Genomic DNA, 16,739 nt, shown 5'->3' on the forward strand with positions numbered 1-16,739 from the left:
CCCAACAACACAGAGAACATGTTCCCCAACAACACAGAGAATATGTTCCCCAACAACAGAGATAATATGTTCCCCAACAACAGAGATAATATGTTCCCCAACAACACAGAGAATATGTCTCCCCAACAACACAGGGAATATGTTCCCCAACAACACAGGGAATATGTTCCCCAACAACACAGAGAATATGTTCCCCAACAACAGAGATAATATGTTCCCCAACAACAGAGATAATATGTTCCCCAACAACAGAGATAATATGTTCCCCAACAACAGAGATAATATGTTCCCCAACAACAGAGATAATATGTTCCCCAACAACAGAGATAATATGTTCCCCAACAACAGAGATAATATGTTCCCCAACAACAGAGATAATATGTTCCCCAACAACAGAGATAATATGTTCCCCAACAACAGAGAGAATATGTTCCCCAACAACAGAGATAATATGTTCCCCAACAACAGAGATAATATGTTCCCCAACAACAGAGATAATATGTTCCCCAACAACAGAGATAATATGTTCCCCAACAACAGAGATAATATGTTCCCCAACAACAGAGAGAATATGTTCCCCAACAACAGAGATAATATGTTCCCCAACAACAGAGATAATATGTCTCACCCTGAGTAGCGATGTAAGCGTTGCTCCTCTTGTAGCCGTCCATTAGACTAGCATTGATGTAGTCTGACGTCTTGGAGCGCACGCACACACACACACACACACACACACACACACACACACACACACACACACACACACACACACACACACACATTAGTTTTCAAGTCAGAACAATGTTCAAGTGCATCCTGATTCCATTGATCATCCTTGAGATGTTTCTACAACTTGATTGGAGTCCACCTGTGGTGAATTCAATTGATTGGACATGATTTGGAAAAGGCACACACCTGTCTATATAAGGTCCCACAGTGGACAGAGCAAAAACCAAGTCATGAGGGCTCAGGAATTGTCCGTAGAGCTCCAAGACAGGATTGTGTCGAGGTATAGATCTGGGGAAGGGTACCAAAACATTTCTGCAGCGTTGAAGGTCCCAAAGAACACAGTGACCTCCATCATTCTTAAATGTAAGAAGTTTGGAACCACCAAGACTCTTCCTACAGCTGGCCGCCCGGCCAAACTGACCAATGGGGGAGAAGGGCCTTGGTCGGGGAGGTGACCAAGAACCCGATGGTCACTCTGACAGAGTATCAGAGTTCCCCTGTGGAGATGTGAGAACCTTCCAGAAGGACAACCATCTCAGCAGCACTCCACCAATCAGGCCTTAATAGTAAAGTGGCCAGACGGAAGCCACTCCTCAGTAAAAAGCACATGACAGCCCGCTTGGAGTTAAAGTCACCTGAAGACTCTCTGACCATGAGAAACAAGATTATCTGGTCTGATGAAACCAAGATTAAACTCTTTGGCCTGAATGCCAAGCGTCACGTCTGGAGGAAACCTGGCACCATCCCTATGGTGAAGCACGGTGGTGGCAGCATCATGCTGTGGGGATGTTTTTCAGCGGCAGGGACTGGGAGACTAGTCAGGATCAAGGGAAAGATGAACGGAGCAAAGATATCCTTGATGAAATCCTGCTCCAGAGAGCTCAGGACCTCAGACTGGGGGGAAGGTTCTCCTTCCAATAGGACAACAATCCTAAGCACACAGCCAAGACAACGCAGGAGTGGCTTCGGGACAAGTCTCTGAATGTCCTTGAGTGGCCCAGCTAGAGCCCAGACTTGAACCCGATCTAACATCTCTGAAGAGACCTGAAAATAGCTGTGCAGCGACGCTCCCCATCCAACCTGACAGAGCTTGAGAGGATCTGCAGACAAGACTGGGAGAAACTCCCCAAATACAGGTGTGCCAAGCTTGTAGCGTCATACCCAAGAAGACGGGGCGGCAGGTAGCCGAGTGGTTAGAGCGTTGGGCCAGTAACTGAAAGGTTGCTAGATCGAATCCCCGAGCTGACAAGGTAAAAATCTGTCGTTCTGCCCCTAAACAAGGCAGTTAACCCACTGTTCCCCTAAACAAGGAAGTTAACCCACCGTTCCCCTAAACAAGGCAGTTAACCCACTGTTCCTCGGTAGGCCGTCATTGTAAATAAGAATTTGTTCTTAACTGACTTGCCTAGTTTAAATAAAGGTACAAATAAAACTTGAGGTTGTAATCACTGCCAAAAGTGCTTCAACAAAGTACTGAGTAAAAGGGTCTGAATACTTATGGAAATGTGATATTTCAGTTATTTTATTTGCCAAAATGTCTAAAAACCTGTTTTTGCTTTGTCATTATGGGGTGTTGTGATGTCATTATGGGGTATTGTGATGTCATTATGGGGTATTGTGATGTCATTATGGGGTATTGTGTGTAGATTGACGAGGGGGGGAAACTATGTAATCCATTTTAGGATAAGGCTGTAAAGTAACAAAATGTGGATAAAGTCCAGGGGTCTGAATACTTTCCCACTGGCCTGTATACATTACTTCTGGTTCTGTCTGGAACTAGCTAGTGGTCAAACATATGGACCATTGTCTCTCCACTTCCAATAACACGTGCAAAATTGTGTGTGTGTGTGTTGAACTGTGTGTGTTAGAATAACATATGCATAACGTTTCCCAATTCTCCCACTCCTTAAAATGTTCTGTTTTTGCTTTGTCATTATGGGGTGTTGTGATGTCATTATGGGGTGTTGTGATGTCATTATGGGGTGTTGTGATGTCATTATGTGGTATTGTAATGTCATTATGGGGTGTTGTGATGTCATTATGGGGTGTTGTGATGTCATTATGGGGTGTTGTGATGTCATTATGGGGTGTTGTGATGTCATTATGGGGTGTTGTGATGTCATTATGGGGTGTTGTGATGTCATTATGGGGTGTTGTGATGTCATTATGGGGTGTTGTGATGTCATTATGGGGTGTTGTGATGTCATTATGGGGTGTTGTGATGTCATTATGGGGTGTTGTGATGTCATTATGGGGTGTTGTGATGTCATTATGGGGTGTTGTGATGTCATTATGGGGTGTTGTGATGTCATTATGGGGTGTTGTGATGTCATTATGGGGTATTGTGATGTCATTATGGGGTATTGTGATGTCATTATGGGGTATTGTGATGTCATTATGGGGTATTGTGATGTCATTATGGGGTATTGTGATGTCATTATGGGGTGTTGTGATGTCATTATGGGGTATTGTGATGTCATTATGGGGTGTTGTGGTGTCATTATGGGGTGTTGTGATGTCATTATGGGGTGTTGTGATGTCATTATGGGGTGTTGTGATGTCATTATGGGGTATTGTGTGTAGATTGATGAGGGGGAAAAACAACAATGTTAGAATGAGGCTGTAACGTAACAAAATGTGGATAAAGTCCAGGGGTCTGAAAACTTTCCCAAATGCAGTGTAGCATAGACTCTCCTCCTCCAACACTACATAGGCAGTGTAGCATAGAAGGGGTGACTCTCCTCCAACACTACATAGGGAATAGCATTTGGGACACTTCTGATTTTAGACCTAAATAATGATCCAATCCTGAAACATACCTCGTCCTCATCATCACAGAGCTGGCAGAGTCTGACACGTGATTGGTCCAGACAGAGGACATCACTGTACCTGTTCTTGATCTGATTGGACAGCTTCCTACACAGAGAGCGAGAGAGGAAGGAAAGGAAGAGAAAAGAAGGAGGGAGAGAGAGAGAGATTAGACTATCAACTGCCATTAAAGAGAGAGAGAGACAGAGAGACAGAGAGAGAGAGACAGAGAGAGACAGAGAGAGAGAGACAGAGAGAGAGAGACAGAGAGACAGAGAGAGAGAGACAGAGAGAGAGAGAGAGACAGAGAGAGAGAGAGAGACAGAGAGAGAGAGACAGAGAGACAGAGAGACAGAGAGAGAGAGACAGAGAGAGAGAGAGACAGAGACAGAGAGAGAGAGACAGAGAGACAGAGAGACAGAGAGAGAGAGACAGAGAGAGAGAGAGAGAGAGAGAGACAGAGAGACACAGAGAGAGAGACAGAGAGAGAGAGAGAGACAGAGACAGAGAGAGAGAGACAGAGAGACAGAGAGACAGAGAGACAGAGAGAGAGAGACAGAGAGAGAGAGAGAGAGAGAGAAAGACTAACTTGCTGTAGTCAAAGCTACCAGTAGGAGTCTCCTTGCGTATCTCTTCGTACTCCTGGTAGATTCCCTTCTTCTTCCTCTTCTTGACGTGCTCCACCAGCTCCAACACGTTCATCCCTACCCCGTCAGGCATGTGTACGGACACCGCTTCCTGGGGACAAGGGTCCTCGCCGGGGTCCTCGTCCGGCTGTGACGCGCCGCACGACGACGAGAGTGAGGGGCACTGGGACAGCGGGAGGTGAGGGTGGCGTGGGAGAGACTTCTGAGGGAGAGGAGGAACCCCTTCTACCTCATCCTCTTCCTCGTTCGTTGTTCCGTCGTCGACGGTTTCTGACCCGTCACTCATCGGAAGTCCTACTACTTTGTGGTGGAGGGGTGTGTCCGGGGGCGTGTCCGACTGGGGCGGTGGCTGGCGACCATTCACGCCGCTAACAACCCCGGACGCCACCGCCGTCCCGACAACGTTATTGACCCCCAACCCAGGCCCGACCCCGCAGCTACCAGCAGAGCCGTTCCAGTGCTGGTGGTTCCTATGTGGTCCAGAGCTCCGGGGGCTGCCCTGACCTCGAGTCCTGCCGTTCACCGTACCGCAGCGCACGTGCGGGTTAGCATTACTATCGTCGCAGCAGTTGGAGTTAGCCGTAGCCGCTAACGCTAGCTCTGAGGCTAACGGCAACGGCGAATCTGAGTGAGAGCCTATGGAGGTTTGCGTAGCGGCTAACGTAGCGGCGGCGTTAGCGTTGTGAGGCTCCAGGCTGTAGGAGAGCAACAGGCTACCCACGCAGTCGTGTGTGTCGTGCGGGTGTGTGTGCGCGTCGCCTGGGGCGGTGTCCGTGTTGACGCAGGACTGTATCCAGGCAACGTGGCTGTACTGGGAGGTTCCGTACAGGTGCTCAGGTAGAGAAGAGACTGGGATGTAATTGGACAGCTCGTGGGCCTTCACTGTACACACCTGGGGAGGGAGGGAGAGACTGTTACACACACACACACACACACACACCTGGGGAGGGAGAGAGAGACTGTTACACACACACCTGGGGAGGGAGACTGTTACACACACACACACACACACACACACCTGGGGAGGGAGAGAGAGACTGTTTTACACACACACACACACACACACACACCTGGGGAGGGAGACTGTTACACACAAACACCTGGGGAGGGAGACTGTTACACACACACACACACCTGGGGAGGGAGAGAGAGACTGTTACACACACACACACACCTGGGGAGGGAGAGAGAGACTGTTACACACACACAAACACCTGGGGAGGGAGACTGTTACACACACACACACACCTGGGGAGGGAGAGAGAGACTGTTACACACACACACACGCGGTCGTACCCTCTCTCTTAGCTTCTCACGTACGAAGAGTCTGAGGACGGCGAAGGGAGCTCTGAACCAGAGAGGAGACGACACGATGAACACACACTTCAGACGCGCTGGGAACGCACCCTAGGAGACACACACACACACACACACACACACACACACACACACACACACACACACACACACACCAGGTAATGAGTGAACGGAAAAAGAGAGAAAAAGACAAAGGGGGATAGGAGGAGATGAAGAGGAAGAGAGGAGAGAGAGAGGAGATGATGAAGAGGAAGAGAGGAGAGAGAGAGGAGATGATGAAGAGGAAGAGAGGAGAGAGAGAGGAGATGATGAAGAGGAAGAGAGGAGAGAGAGAGGAGATGATGAAGAGGAAGAGAGGAGAGAGAGAGGAGATGATGAAGAGGAAGAGAGGAGAGAGAGAGGAGATGATGAAGAGGAAGAGAGGAGAGAAAGAGGAGATGATGAAGAGGAAGAGAGGAGAGAAAGAGGAGATGATGAAGAGGAAGAGAGGAGAGAGAGAGAGAGAGGAGATGATGAGGAAGAGAGGAGATGATGAAGAGGGAGATAAAACAGAGAAGGGGGAGATGTATCAATTGAGAGGCTTTAAATACCACCCTATTCCCTATATAGTGCACTACTAGTGACCAGAGCCCTATTCCCTATATAGTGAACTACTAGTGACCAGAGCCCTATTCCCTATATAGTGAACTACTAGTGACCAGAGCCCTATTCCCTATATAGTGCACTACTAGTGACCAGAGCCCTATTCCCTATATAGTGAACTACTAGTGACCAGAGCCCTATTCCCTATATAGTGAACTACTAGAGACCAGAGCCCTATTCCCTATATAGTGAACTACTAGTGACCAGAGCCCTACATAGTGAACTACTAGTGACCAGAGCCCTATTCCCTATATAGTGCACTACTAGTGACCAGAGCCCTATTCCCTACATAGTGAACTACAAGTGACCAGAGCCCTATTCCCTATATAGTAAACTACTAGTGACCAGAGCCCTATTCCCCATATAGTGAACTACTATAGACCAGAGCCCTAATCCCTATATAGTGAACTACTAGTGACCAGAGCCCTATTCCCTATATAGTGAACTACTAGTGACCAGAGCCCTATTCCCTATATAGTGAACTACTAGAGACCAGAGCCCTATTCCCTATATAGTGGACTACTACTGACCAGAACCCTATTCCCTATATAGTGCACTACTAGAGACCAGAGCCCTATTCCCTATATAGTGGACTACTACTGACCAGAGCCCTATTCCCTATATAGTGCACTACTAGAGACCAGAGCCCTATTCCCTATATAGTGCACTACTAGAGACCAGAGCCCTATTCCCTATATAGTGCACTACTTTAGACCAGAGCCCTATTCCCTATATAGTGAACTACTTTAGTCCAGAGCCCTATTCCCTATGTAGTGCACTACTTTAGACCAGAGCCCTATTCCCTATATAGTGAACTGCTAGTGACCAGAGCCCTATTCCCTATATAGTGAACTACTAGTGACCAGAGCCCTATTCCCTATATAGTGAACTACTAGTGACCAGAGCCCTATTCCCTATATAGTGAACTACTAGTGACCAGAGCCCTATTCCCTATGTAGTGCACTACTTTAGACCAGAGCCCTATTCCCTATATAGTGAACTACTAGTGACCAGAGTCATTTGAGACACAGAGAGTCATTTGGGACACAGAGAGTCATTTGGGACACAGGGAGTAATTTGGGACACAGGGAGTCATTTGGGACACAGGGAGTCATTTGGGACACAGGGAGTCATTTGGGACACATGGAGTCATTTGGGACACATGGAGTCATTTGGGACACAGCGAGTCATTTGGGACACAGTGAGTCATTTGAGACACAGTGAGTCATTTGACAGTGAGTCATTTCACAGGGAGTCATTTGAGACACAGTGAGTCATTTGACAGTGAGTCATTTGACAGGGAGTCACTTGACAGGGAGTCATTTGGGACACAGAGTCATTTGACAGGGAGTCATTTGACAGGGAGTCATTTGAGACACAGTGAGTCATTTGAGACACAGTGAGTCATTTGACAGGGAGTCATTTGACAGGGAGTCATTTGGGACACAGAGTCATTTGACAGGGAGTCATTTGACAGGGAGTCATTTGAGACACAGTGAGTCATTTGGGACACAGGGAGTCATTTGACAGGGAGTCATTTGGGACACAGTGAGTCATTTGAGAGGGAGTCATTTGGGACACAGGGAGTCATTTGACAGGGAGTCATTTGAGACACAGGGAGTCATTTGACAGGGAGTCATTTGGGACACAGTGAGTCATTTGACAGGGAGTCATTTGAGACACAGTGAGTCATTTGACAGGGAGTCATTTGGGACACAGGGAGTCATTTGAGACACTGAGTCATTTGGGACACAGAGAGTCATTTGACAGGGAGTCATTTGGGACACAGAGAGTCATTTGACAGGGAGTCATTTGGGACACAGAGAGTCATTTGACAGGGAGTCATTTGACAGGGAGTCATTTGAGACACAGAGAATCATTTGGGACACAGGGAGTCATTTGGGACACAGGGAGTCATTTGACAGGGAGTCATTTGGGACACAGGGAGTCATTTGAGACACAGGGAGTCATTTGAGACACAGGGTGTCATTTGGGACACAGGGAGTCATTTGAGACACAGGGTGTCATTTGGGACACAGGGAGTCATTTGGAACACAGGGAGTCATTTGGGACACAGGGAGTCATTTGAGACACAGTGAGTCATTTGACAGGGAGTCATTTGACAGGGAGTAATTTGAGACACAGTGAGTCATTTGACAGGGAGTCATTTGAGACACAGGGAGTCATTTGACGGAGTCATTTGGGACACAGGGAGTCATTTGAGACACAGTGAGTCATTTGACAGGGAGTCATTTGGGACACAGGGAGTCATTTGAGACACAGGGAGTCATTTGACAGGGAGTCATTTGGGACACAGGGAGTCATTTGAGACACAGGGAGTCATTTGACAGGGAGTCATTTGGGACACAGGGAGTCATTTGAGACACAGTGAGTCATTTGAGACACAGTGAGTCATTTGAGACACAGTGAGTCATTTGACAGGGAGTCATTTGGGACACAGGGAGTCATTTGGGACACAGAGAGTCATTTGGGACACAGAGAGTCATTTGGGACACAGAGAGTCATTTGAGTGTTACCTTGAGGAGGTCGAGGATCTTGACACAGAGCTCATAGTCAAAGTTCCCATAGCTGGAGTTGGTCATGTCATAGATGAATATTAAACCATCTCTCTGGGTGTCAACACTGGAGAGAGGAAGGGAGGGAGAGAGGGGGGGGGGGGAGAGGGGGGGAGAGGTGAGTTTTCTGTTATCTACATTAAAGGATTGAGAACTGAAGGAGACAAAGAGAGAAGGACTAATTAAGAGAGGTAGGGAGAGAGAGAGGTAGGGAGAGAGAGAGGTAGGGAGAGAGAGGTGAGTTTTCTGTGATCTACATTAAAGGATTGAGAGGTGAAGGAGACAAAGAGAGAAGGACTAATTAAGAGAGGTAGGGAGAGAGAGAGGTAGGGAGAGAGAGGTGAGTTTTCTGTGATCTACATTAAAGGATTGAGAGGTGAAGGAGACAAAGAAAGAAGGACTAATTAAGAGAGGTAGGGAGAGAGAGAGGTAGGGAGAGAGAGGTGAGTTTTCTGTGATCTACATTAAAGGATTGAGAGGTGAAGGAGACAAAGAGAGGACTAATTAAGGAGAGAGAGAATAGGACTAATTACGGAGCGAGATAATAGGACTAATTAAGGAGCGAGGGAGAGTATAGGACTAATTAAGGAGCGAGGGAGAAAGTAGGACTAATTAAGGAGAGAGGGAGAGAGTAGGACTAATTAAGGAGAGAGGAAGAGAATAGGACTAATTAAGGAGAGAAAGAGAATAGGAATAATTAAGGAGAGAAAGAGAATAGGACTAATTAAGGAGAGAGAGAATAGGACTAATTAAGGAGAGAGAGAGAGAATAGGACTAATTAAGGAGAGAGGAAGAGAATAGGACTAATTAAGGACAGAGAGAATAGGACTAATTAAGGAGAGAGAGAATAGGACTAATTACGGAGCGAGATAATAGGACTAATTAAGGAACGAGGGAGAGTATAGGACTAATTAAGGGGCGAGGGAGAGAGTAGGACTAATTAAAGAGAGAGGAAGAGAATAGGACTAATTAAGGAGAGAGAGAATAGGACTAATTAAGGAGAGAGAGAGAATATGACTAATTAAGGAGAGAGAGAGAGAATAGGACTAATTAAGGAGCGAGAGAGAGAGTAGGACTAATTAAGGAGCGAGAGAGTAGGACTAATAAAGGAGAGAGAGAGAGAGAATAGGACTAATTAAGGAGCGAGAGAGAGAGTAGGACTAATTAAGGAGAGAGAGAGAGAGTAGGACTAATTAAAGAGAGAGAGAGAGAGAATAGGACTAACTAAGGAGAGTAGGACTAATTAAGGAGAGAGAGTATATGACTAATTAAGGAGAGAGAGAGAGAGAGAGAGAGAGAGAGAATAGGACTAATTAAGGAGAGAGAGAGAGAATAGGACTAATTAAGGAGAGAGAGAGAGAGAGAGTAGTACTAATTAAGGATAGAGAGTATAGGACTAATTAAGGAGAGAGAGTAAAGGACTAATTAAGGAGAGAGAGAGAGAGAGAGTAGGACTAATTAAGGAGAGGAGAAAGAGAATAGGACTAATTAAGGAGAGAGAAAGAGAATAGGACTAATTAAGGAGCAAGAGAGAGTAGGACTAACTAAGGAGAGGAAGAGAGAAAGAGAGTAGGACTAATTACGAGAGAGAGGTAGGGAGAATGGAGAGAGACAGAGAAAAAGAGAAATAAAAAGAGAGAATTAAAGTCGGGGGGGGGGGGGGGGGGGTTACCTCTCGATGGCTTTGTCCAGCTGAAAGATGATGGCCTGCAGCACAGCCCTATGGGTAGTGACGTCAGAGCGGTGGAGACGAGCGGTGAACAGAGCCAGAGCAGCACCCTTAGCATCACGACCAGGCTGAAACACACAGAGCTTTACTGTAAACAGACAGCATTCTATCATCATGACCAGGCTGAAACACACAGAGCTTTACTGTAAAAAGACAGCATTCTATCATCACGACCAGGCTGAAACACACAGAGGTTTACTGTAAACAGACAGCATTCTATCATCACGACCAGGCTGAAACACACAGAGCTTTACTGTAAACAGACAGCATTCTAGCATCACGACCAGGCTGAAACACACAGAGCTTTACTGTAAACACAGCCTTCTAGCATCACGACCAGGCTGAAACACACAGAGCTTTACTGTAAACAGAGAGCATTCTAGCATCACGACCAGGCTGAAACACACAGAGCTTTACTGTAAACAGACAGCATTCCTAGTAGATCTTTATTTTACAGTCCTCCTGAGCTTTACTGTAAACACAACAGGCAGCATTCTAGTAAATCTTTATTTTACAGTCCTCCTGAGCTTTACTGTAAACACAACAGACAGCATTCTAGTAAATCTTTATTTTACAGTCCTCCTGAGTTTTACTGTAAACACAACAGACAGCATTCTAGTATATCTTTATTTTACAGTCCTCCTGAGTTTTACTGTAAACACAACAGACAGCATTCTAGTATATCTTTATTTTACAGTCCTCCTGAGCTTTACTGTAAACACAACAGACAGCATTCTAGTAGATCTTTATTTTACAGTCCTCCTGAGCTTTACTGTAAACACAACAGACAGCATTTTCTACCTCTTTTCTCACATCCTCCCTCTTCACTTCAGTCTTTCTCTCTCCCCCCTTCCCTCCCTCCACCCCTTCTCTCGGTCTAATTGGTGAGGGTTTGTTCAGACAGCCCCATTCATCATGAGACAAACCCTCAGAGGGAAAGAAGAGGAGAGAAGGAGTCAGACGGGAGGGCGAAAGGGCCTGCTGCCTGTCAGCTCAGTCTTATCCTTATTTTCCCTCCTCTCAGCCGTCCTCTCAGGAGGGAGAGCGAGGGAACGTAAGACACATTAGCTGGGCTATTAGTTCAACAAGCTGCCTCTGTTCCTGTCACTGTTCTCAGACACATACAAACGACTTGAGTCCTGACTTTAAACTAAGTTGACTTCCCAAAGGACGCTGTAATTCAAATAAATAGTTGATTCCTGTTTTAGTAGCCTGTGAATCTAGACAGACAGACATACTGACAGACACACCTCACAGACAGACTGACACACACACCTCACAGACAGACACACACACCTCACAGACAGACAGACAGACACACTGATGGAACAGAATCTCCCTGGAAACTGATGCTGTTATTCACTGATGCTGTTATTCACTGATGGAACAGAATCTCCCTGGAAACTGATGCTGTTATTCACTGATGGAACAGAATCCCCCTGGAAACTGATGCTGTTATTCACTGATGCTGTTATTCACTGATGGAACAGAATCCCCCTGGAAACTGATGCTGTTATTCAAAGATGGAACAGAATCTCCCTGGAAACTGATGCTGTTATTCACTGATGGAACAGATTCCCCCTGGAAACTGATGCTGTTATTCACTGATGGAACAGAATCCCCCTGGAAACTGATGCTGTTATTCACTGATGGAACAGAATCCCCCTGGAAACTGATGCTGTTATTCACTGATGGAACAGAATCCCCCTGGAAACTGATGCTGTTATTCACTGATGCTGTTATTCACTGATGGAACAGAATCCCCCTGGAAACTGATGCTGTTATTCACTGATGGAACAGAATCTCCCTGGAAACTGATGCTGTTATTCACTGATGGACCAGAATCCCCCTGGAAACTGATGCTGTTATTCACTGATGGAACAGAATCCCCCTGGAAACTGATGCTGTTATTCACTGATGGAACAGAATCCCCCTGGAAACTGATGCTGTTATTCACTGATGGAACAGAATCCTCCTGGAAACTGATGCTGTTATTCACTGATGGAACAGAATCCCCCTGGAAACTGATGCTGTTATTCACTGATGGAACAGAATCCCCCTGGAAACTGATGCTGTTATTCACTGATGGAACAGAATCCCCCTGGAAACTGATGCTGTTATTCACTGATGGAACAGAATCCCCCTGGAAACTGATGCTGTTATTCACCGATAGAACAGAATCTCCCTGGAAACTGATGCTGTTATTCACTGATGGAACAGAATCTCCCTGGAAACTGATGCTGTTATTCACTGATGGAACAGAATCCCCCTGGAAACTGATGCTGTTATTCACCGATGGAACAGAATCCCCCTGGAAACTGATGCTGTTATTCACTGATGCTGTTATTCACTGATGGAACAGAATACCCCTTGAAACTGATGCTGTTATTCACTGATGGAACAGAATCCCCCTGGAAACTGATGATGTTATTCACTGATGGAACAGAATCTCCCTGGAAACTGATGCTGTTATTCACTGATGGAACAGAATCCCCCTGGAAACTGATGCTGTTATTCACTGATGCTGTTATTCACTGATGGAACAGAATCTCCCTGGAAACTGATGCTGTTGTTCACTGATGGAACAGAATCCCCCTGGAAACTGATGCTGTTATTCACTGATGGAACAGAATCTCCCTGGAAACTGATGCTGTTATTCACTGATGGAAACAGAATCCCCCTGGAAACTGATGCTGTTATTCACTGATAGAACAGAATCTCCATGGAAACTGATGCTGTTATTCACTGATGGAACAGAATCCCCCTGGAAACTGATGCTGTTATTCACTGATGGAACAGAATCCCCCCGGAAACTGATGCTGTTATTCACTGATGGAACAGAATCCCCCTGGAAACTGATGCTGTTATTCACTGATGGAACAGAATCCCCCTGGAAACTGATGCTGTTATTCACTGATGGAACAGAATCCCCCTGGAAACTGATGCTGTTATTCACTGATGGAACAGAATCTCCCTGGAAACTGATGCTGTTATTCACTGATGGAACAGAATCCTCTTGGAAACTGATGCTGTTATTCACTGATGGAACAGAATCTCCCTGGAAACTGATGCTGTTATTCACTGATGGAACAGAATCTCCCTGGAAACTGATGCTGTTATTCACTGATGGAACAGAATCCCCCTGGAAACTGATGCTGTTATTCACTGATGGAACAGAATCCCCCTGGAAACTGATGCTGTTATTCACTGATGGAACAGAATCCCCCTGGAAACTGATGCTGTTATTCACCGATGGAACAGAATCCCCCTGGAAACTGATGCTGTTATTCACTGATGGAAACTGATGCTGTTATTCACTGATGGAACAGAATCCCCCTGGAAACTGATGCTGTTATTCACTGATGGAACAGAATCCTCCTGGAAACTGATGCTGTTATTCACCGATGGAACAGAATCCTCCTGGAAACTGATGCTGTTATTCACCGATGGAACAGAATCCCCCTGGAAACTGATGCTGTTATTCACCGATGGAACAGAATCCCCCTGGAAACTGATGCTGTTATTCACCGATAGAACAGAATCTCCCTGGAAACTGATGCTGTTATTCACTGATGGAACAGAATCCCCCTGGAAACTGATGCTGTTATTCACTGATGGAACAGAATCCCCCTGGAAACTGATGCTGTTATTCACTGATGGAACAGAATACCCCTGGAAACTGATGCTGTTATTCACTGATGGAACAGAATCCCCCTGGAAACTGATGCTGTTATTCACCGATGGAACAGAATCTCCCTGGAAACTGATGCTGTTATTCACTGATGGAACAGAATCCCCCTGGAAACTGATGCTGTTATTCACTGATGGAACAGAATCCCCCTGGAAACTGATGCTGTTATTCACCGATGGAACAGAATCCCCCTGGAAACTGATGCTGTTATTCACCGATGGAACAGAATCCCCCTGGAAACTGATGCTGTTATTCACTGATGGAACAGAATCCCCCTGGAAACTGATGCTGTTATTCACTGATGGACCAGAATCCCCCTGGAAACTGATGCTGTTATTCACTGATGGAACAGAATCCCCCTGGAAACTGATGCTGTTATTCACTGATGGAACAGAATCCTCCTGGAAACTGATGCTGTTATTCACTGATGGAACAGAATCCTCCTGGAAACTGATGCTGTTATTCACTGATGGAACAGAATCCCCCTGGAAACTGATGCTGTTATTCACTGATGGAACAGAATCCCCCTGGAAACTGATGCTGTTATTCACTGATGGAACAGAATCCCCCTGGAAACTGATGCTGTTATTCACTGATGGAACAGAATCCCCCTGGAAACTGATGCTGTTATTCACTGATGGAACAGAATCCCCCTGGAAACTGATGCTGTTATTCACTGATGGAACAGAATCCTCCTGGAAACTGATGCTGTTATTCACTGATGGAACAGAATCCCCCTGGAAACTGATGCTGTTATTCACTGATGGAACAGAATCCTCCTGGAAACTGATGCTGTTCTTCACTGATGGAAACACATTTGACCGTTCTTCTTATCGGTCTACAGGTTAATTTGCATAATTTAGTAGAATTAAATTGTCCTGTGTGTATTTTCGTTAGTCATCGTGTAATCTAATTTATCCAACATCTACCACACGCTCACACAGTCTATTTCTGAGAGGGATTTCTCCTGCAGCTCCTCAGCTGGTTGCTGCTGGAGTAAAATATTTATCAGCCCATTATTCAGTCAGCAAAAATTCTAAACACAATCGTGTGTTAAAAACTGTTTTGGTGCAAGATTAAAAAGAGCAACTACTTTAATTTCTCAACTGGTAATTGAAGCTCGCCCTCCCATTCAAGTACGGGCAACCGGCTAGCCTCCGATTCAAATACGGGCAACCGGCTAGCCTCCCATTCAAGTACGGGCAACCGGCTAGCCTCCCATTCAAATACGGGCAACCGGCTAGCCTCCCATTCAAATACGGGCAACCGGCTAGCCTCCCATTCAAGTACGGGCAACCGGCTAGCCTCCCAATCAAATACGGGCAACCGGCTAGCCTCCCATTCAAGTACGGGCAACCAGCTAGCCTCCCATTCAAATACGGGCAACCGGCTAGCCTCCCATTCAAGTACGGGCAACCGGCTAGCCTCCCATTCAAGTACGGGCAACCGGCTAGCCTCCCATTCAAGTACGGGCAACCGGCTAGCCTCCCATTCAAGTACGGGCAACCGGCTAGCCTCCCATTCAAGTACGGGCAACCGGCTAGCCTCCCATTCAAGTACGGGCAACCGGCTAGCCTCCCATTCAAGTACGGGCAACCGGCTAGTCTCCCATTCAAGTACGGCCACCAGCTAGCCACCCATTCAGGTACGGCCACCAGCTAGTCTCCCATTCAGGTACGGCCACCAGCTCGCCATCCCATTCAGGTACGGCCACCAGCTCGCCACCCATTCAGGTACGGCCACCAGCTAGCCTCCCATTCAGGTACGGCCACCAGCTCGCCACCCATTCAGGTACGGCCACCAGCTAGTCTCCCATTCAGGTACGGCCACCAGCTAGCCACCCATTCAGGTACGGCCACCAGCTCGCCATCCCATTCAGGTACGGCCACCAGCTCGCCATCCCATTCAGGTACGGCCACCAGCTCGCCATCCCATTCAGGTACGGCCACCAGCTAGTCTCCCATTCAGGTACGGCCACCAGCTAGTCTCCCATTCAGGTACGGCCACCAGCTAGTCTCCCATTCAGGTACGGCCACCAGCTAGTCTCCCATTCAGGTACGGCCACCAGCTAGTCTCCCATTCAGGTACGGCCACCAGCTAGTCTCCCATTCAGGTACGGCCACCAGCTAGTCTCCCATTCAGGTACGGCCACCAGCTAGTCTCCCATTCAGGTACGGCCACCAGCTAGCCATCCCATTCAGGTACGGCCACCAGCTAGTCTCCCATTCAGGTACGGCCACCAGCTCGCCACCCATTCAGGTACGGCCACCAGCTAGTCTCCCATTCAGGTACGGCCACCAGCTCGCCATCCCATTCAGGTACGGCCACCAGCTAGCCTCCCATTCAAGTACGGCCACCAGCTAGCCTCCCATTCAGGTACGGCCACCAGCTAGTCTCCCATTCAGGTACGGCCACCAGCTAGTCTCCCATTCAGGTACGGCCACCAGCTAGTCTCCCATTCAGGTACGGCCACCAGCTAGTCTCCCATTCAGGTACGGCCACCAGCTAGTCTCCCATTCAGGTACGGCCACCAGCTCGCCATCCCATTCAGGTACGGCCACCAGCTAGTCTCCCATTCAGGTACGGCCACCAGCTCGCCT

At 47.0% G+C, this 16,739-nt stretch overlaps 1 protein-coding gene across 2 annotated transcripts in view; it reads right to left on the reverse strand.

Moving 5' to 3' along the window:
- Nucleotides 1–16,739, reverse strand: part of ptpn9b (protein tyrosine phosphatase non-receptor type 9b) — a 75,639-nt gene that overhangs the window by 33,195 nt on the left and 25,705 nt on the right. For both annotated transcript variants that reach the window (XM_055924153.1, XM_055924152.1), the window contains exons 4-9: nucleotides 10,392–10,516; nucleotides 8,681–8,786; nucleotides 5,481–5,591; nucleotides 4,127–5,076; nucleotides 3,549–3,645; nucleotides 629–698 (exon numbers count right to left, since the gene is read on the reverse strand). In XM_055924153.1, coding sequence (XP_055780128.1) covers nucleotides 629–698; nucleotides 3,549–3,645; nucleotides 4,127–5,076; nucleotides 5,481–5,591; nucleotides 8,681–8,786; nucleotides 10,392–10,516 — 1,459 coding nt within the window. The remainder of the gene's footprint in view (nucleotides 1–628; nucleotides 699–3,548; nucleotides 3,646–4,126; nucleotides 5,077–5,480; nucleotides 5,592–8,680; nucleotides 8,787–10,391; nucleotides 10,517–16,739) is intronic.

This window comes from Salvelinus fontinalis, chromosome 5, assembly GCF_029448725.1.
Source record: "Salvelinus fontinalis isolate EN_2023a chromosome 5, ASM2944872v1, whole genome shotgun sequence".
Lineage (NCBI taxonomy): Eukaryota > Metazoa > Chordata > Actinopteri > Salmoniformes > Salmonidae > Salvelinus > Salvelinus fontinalis.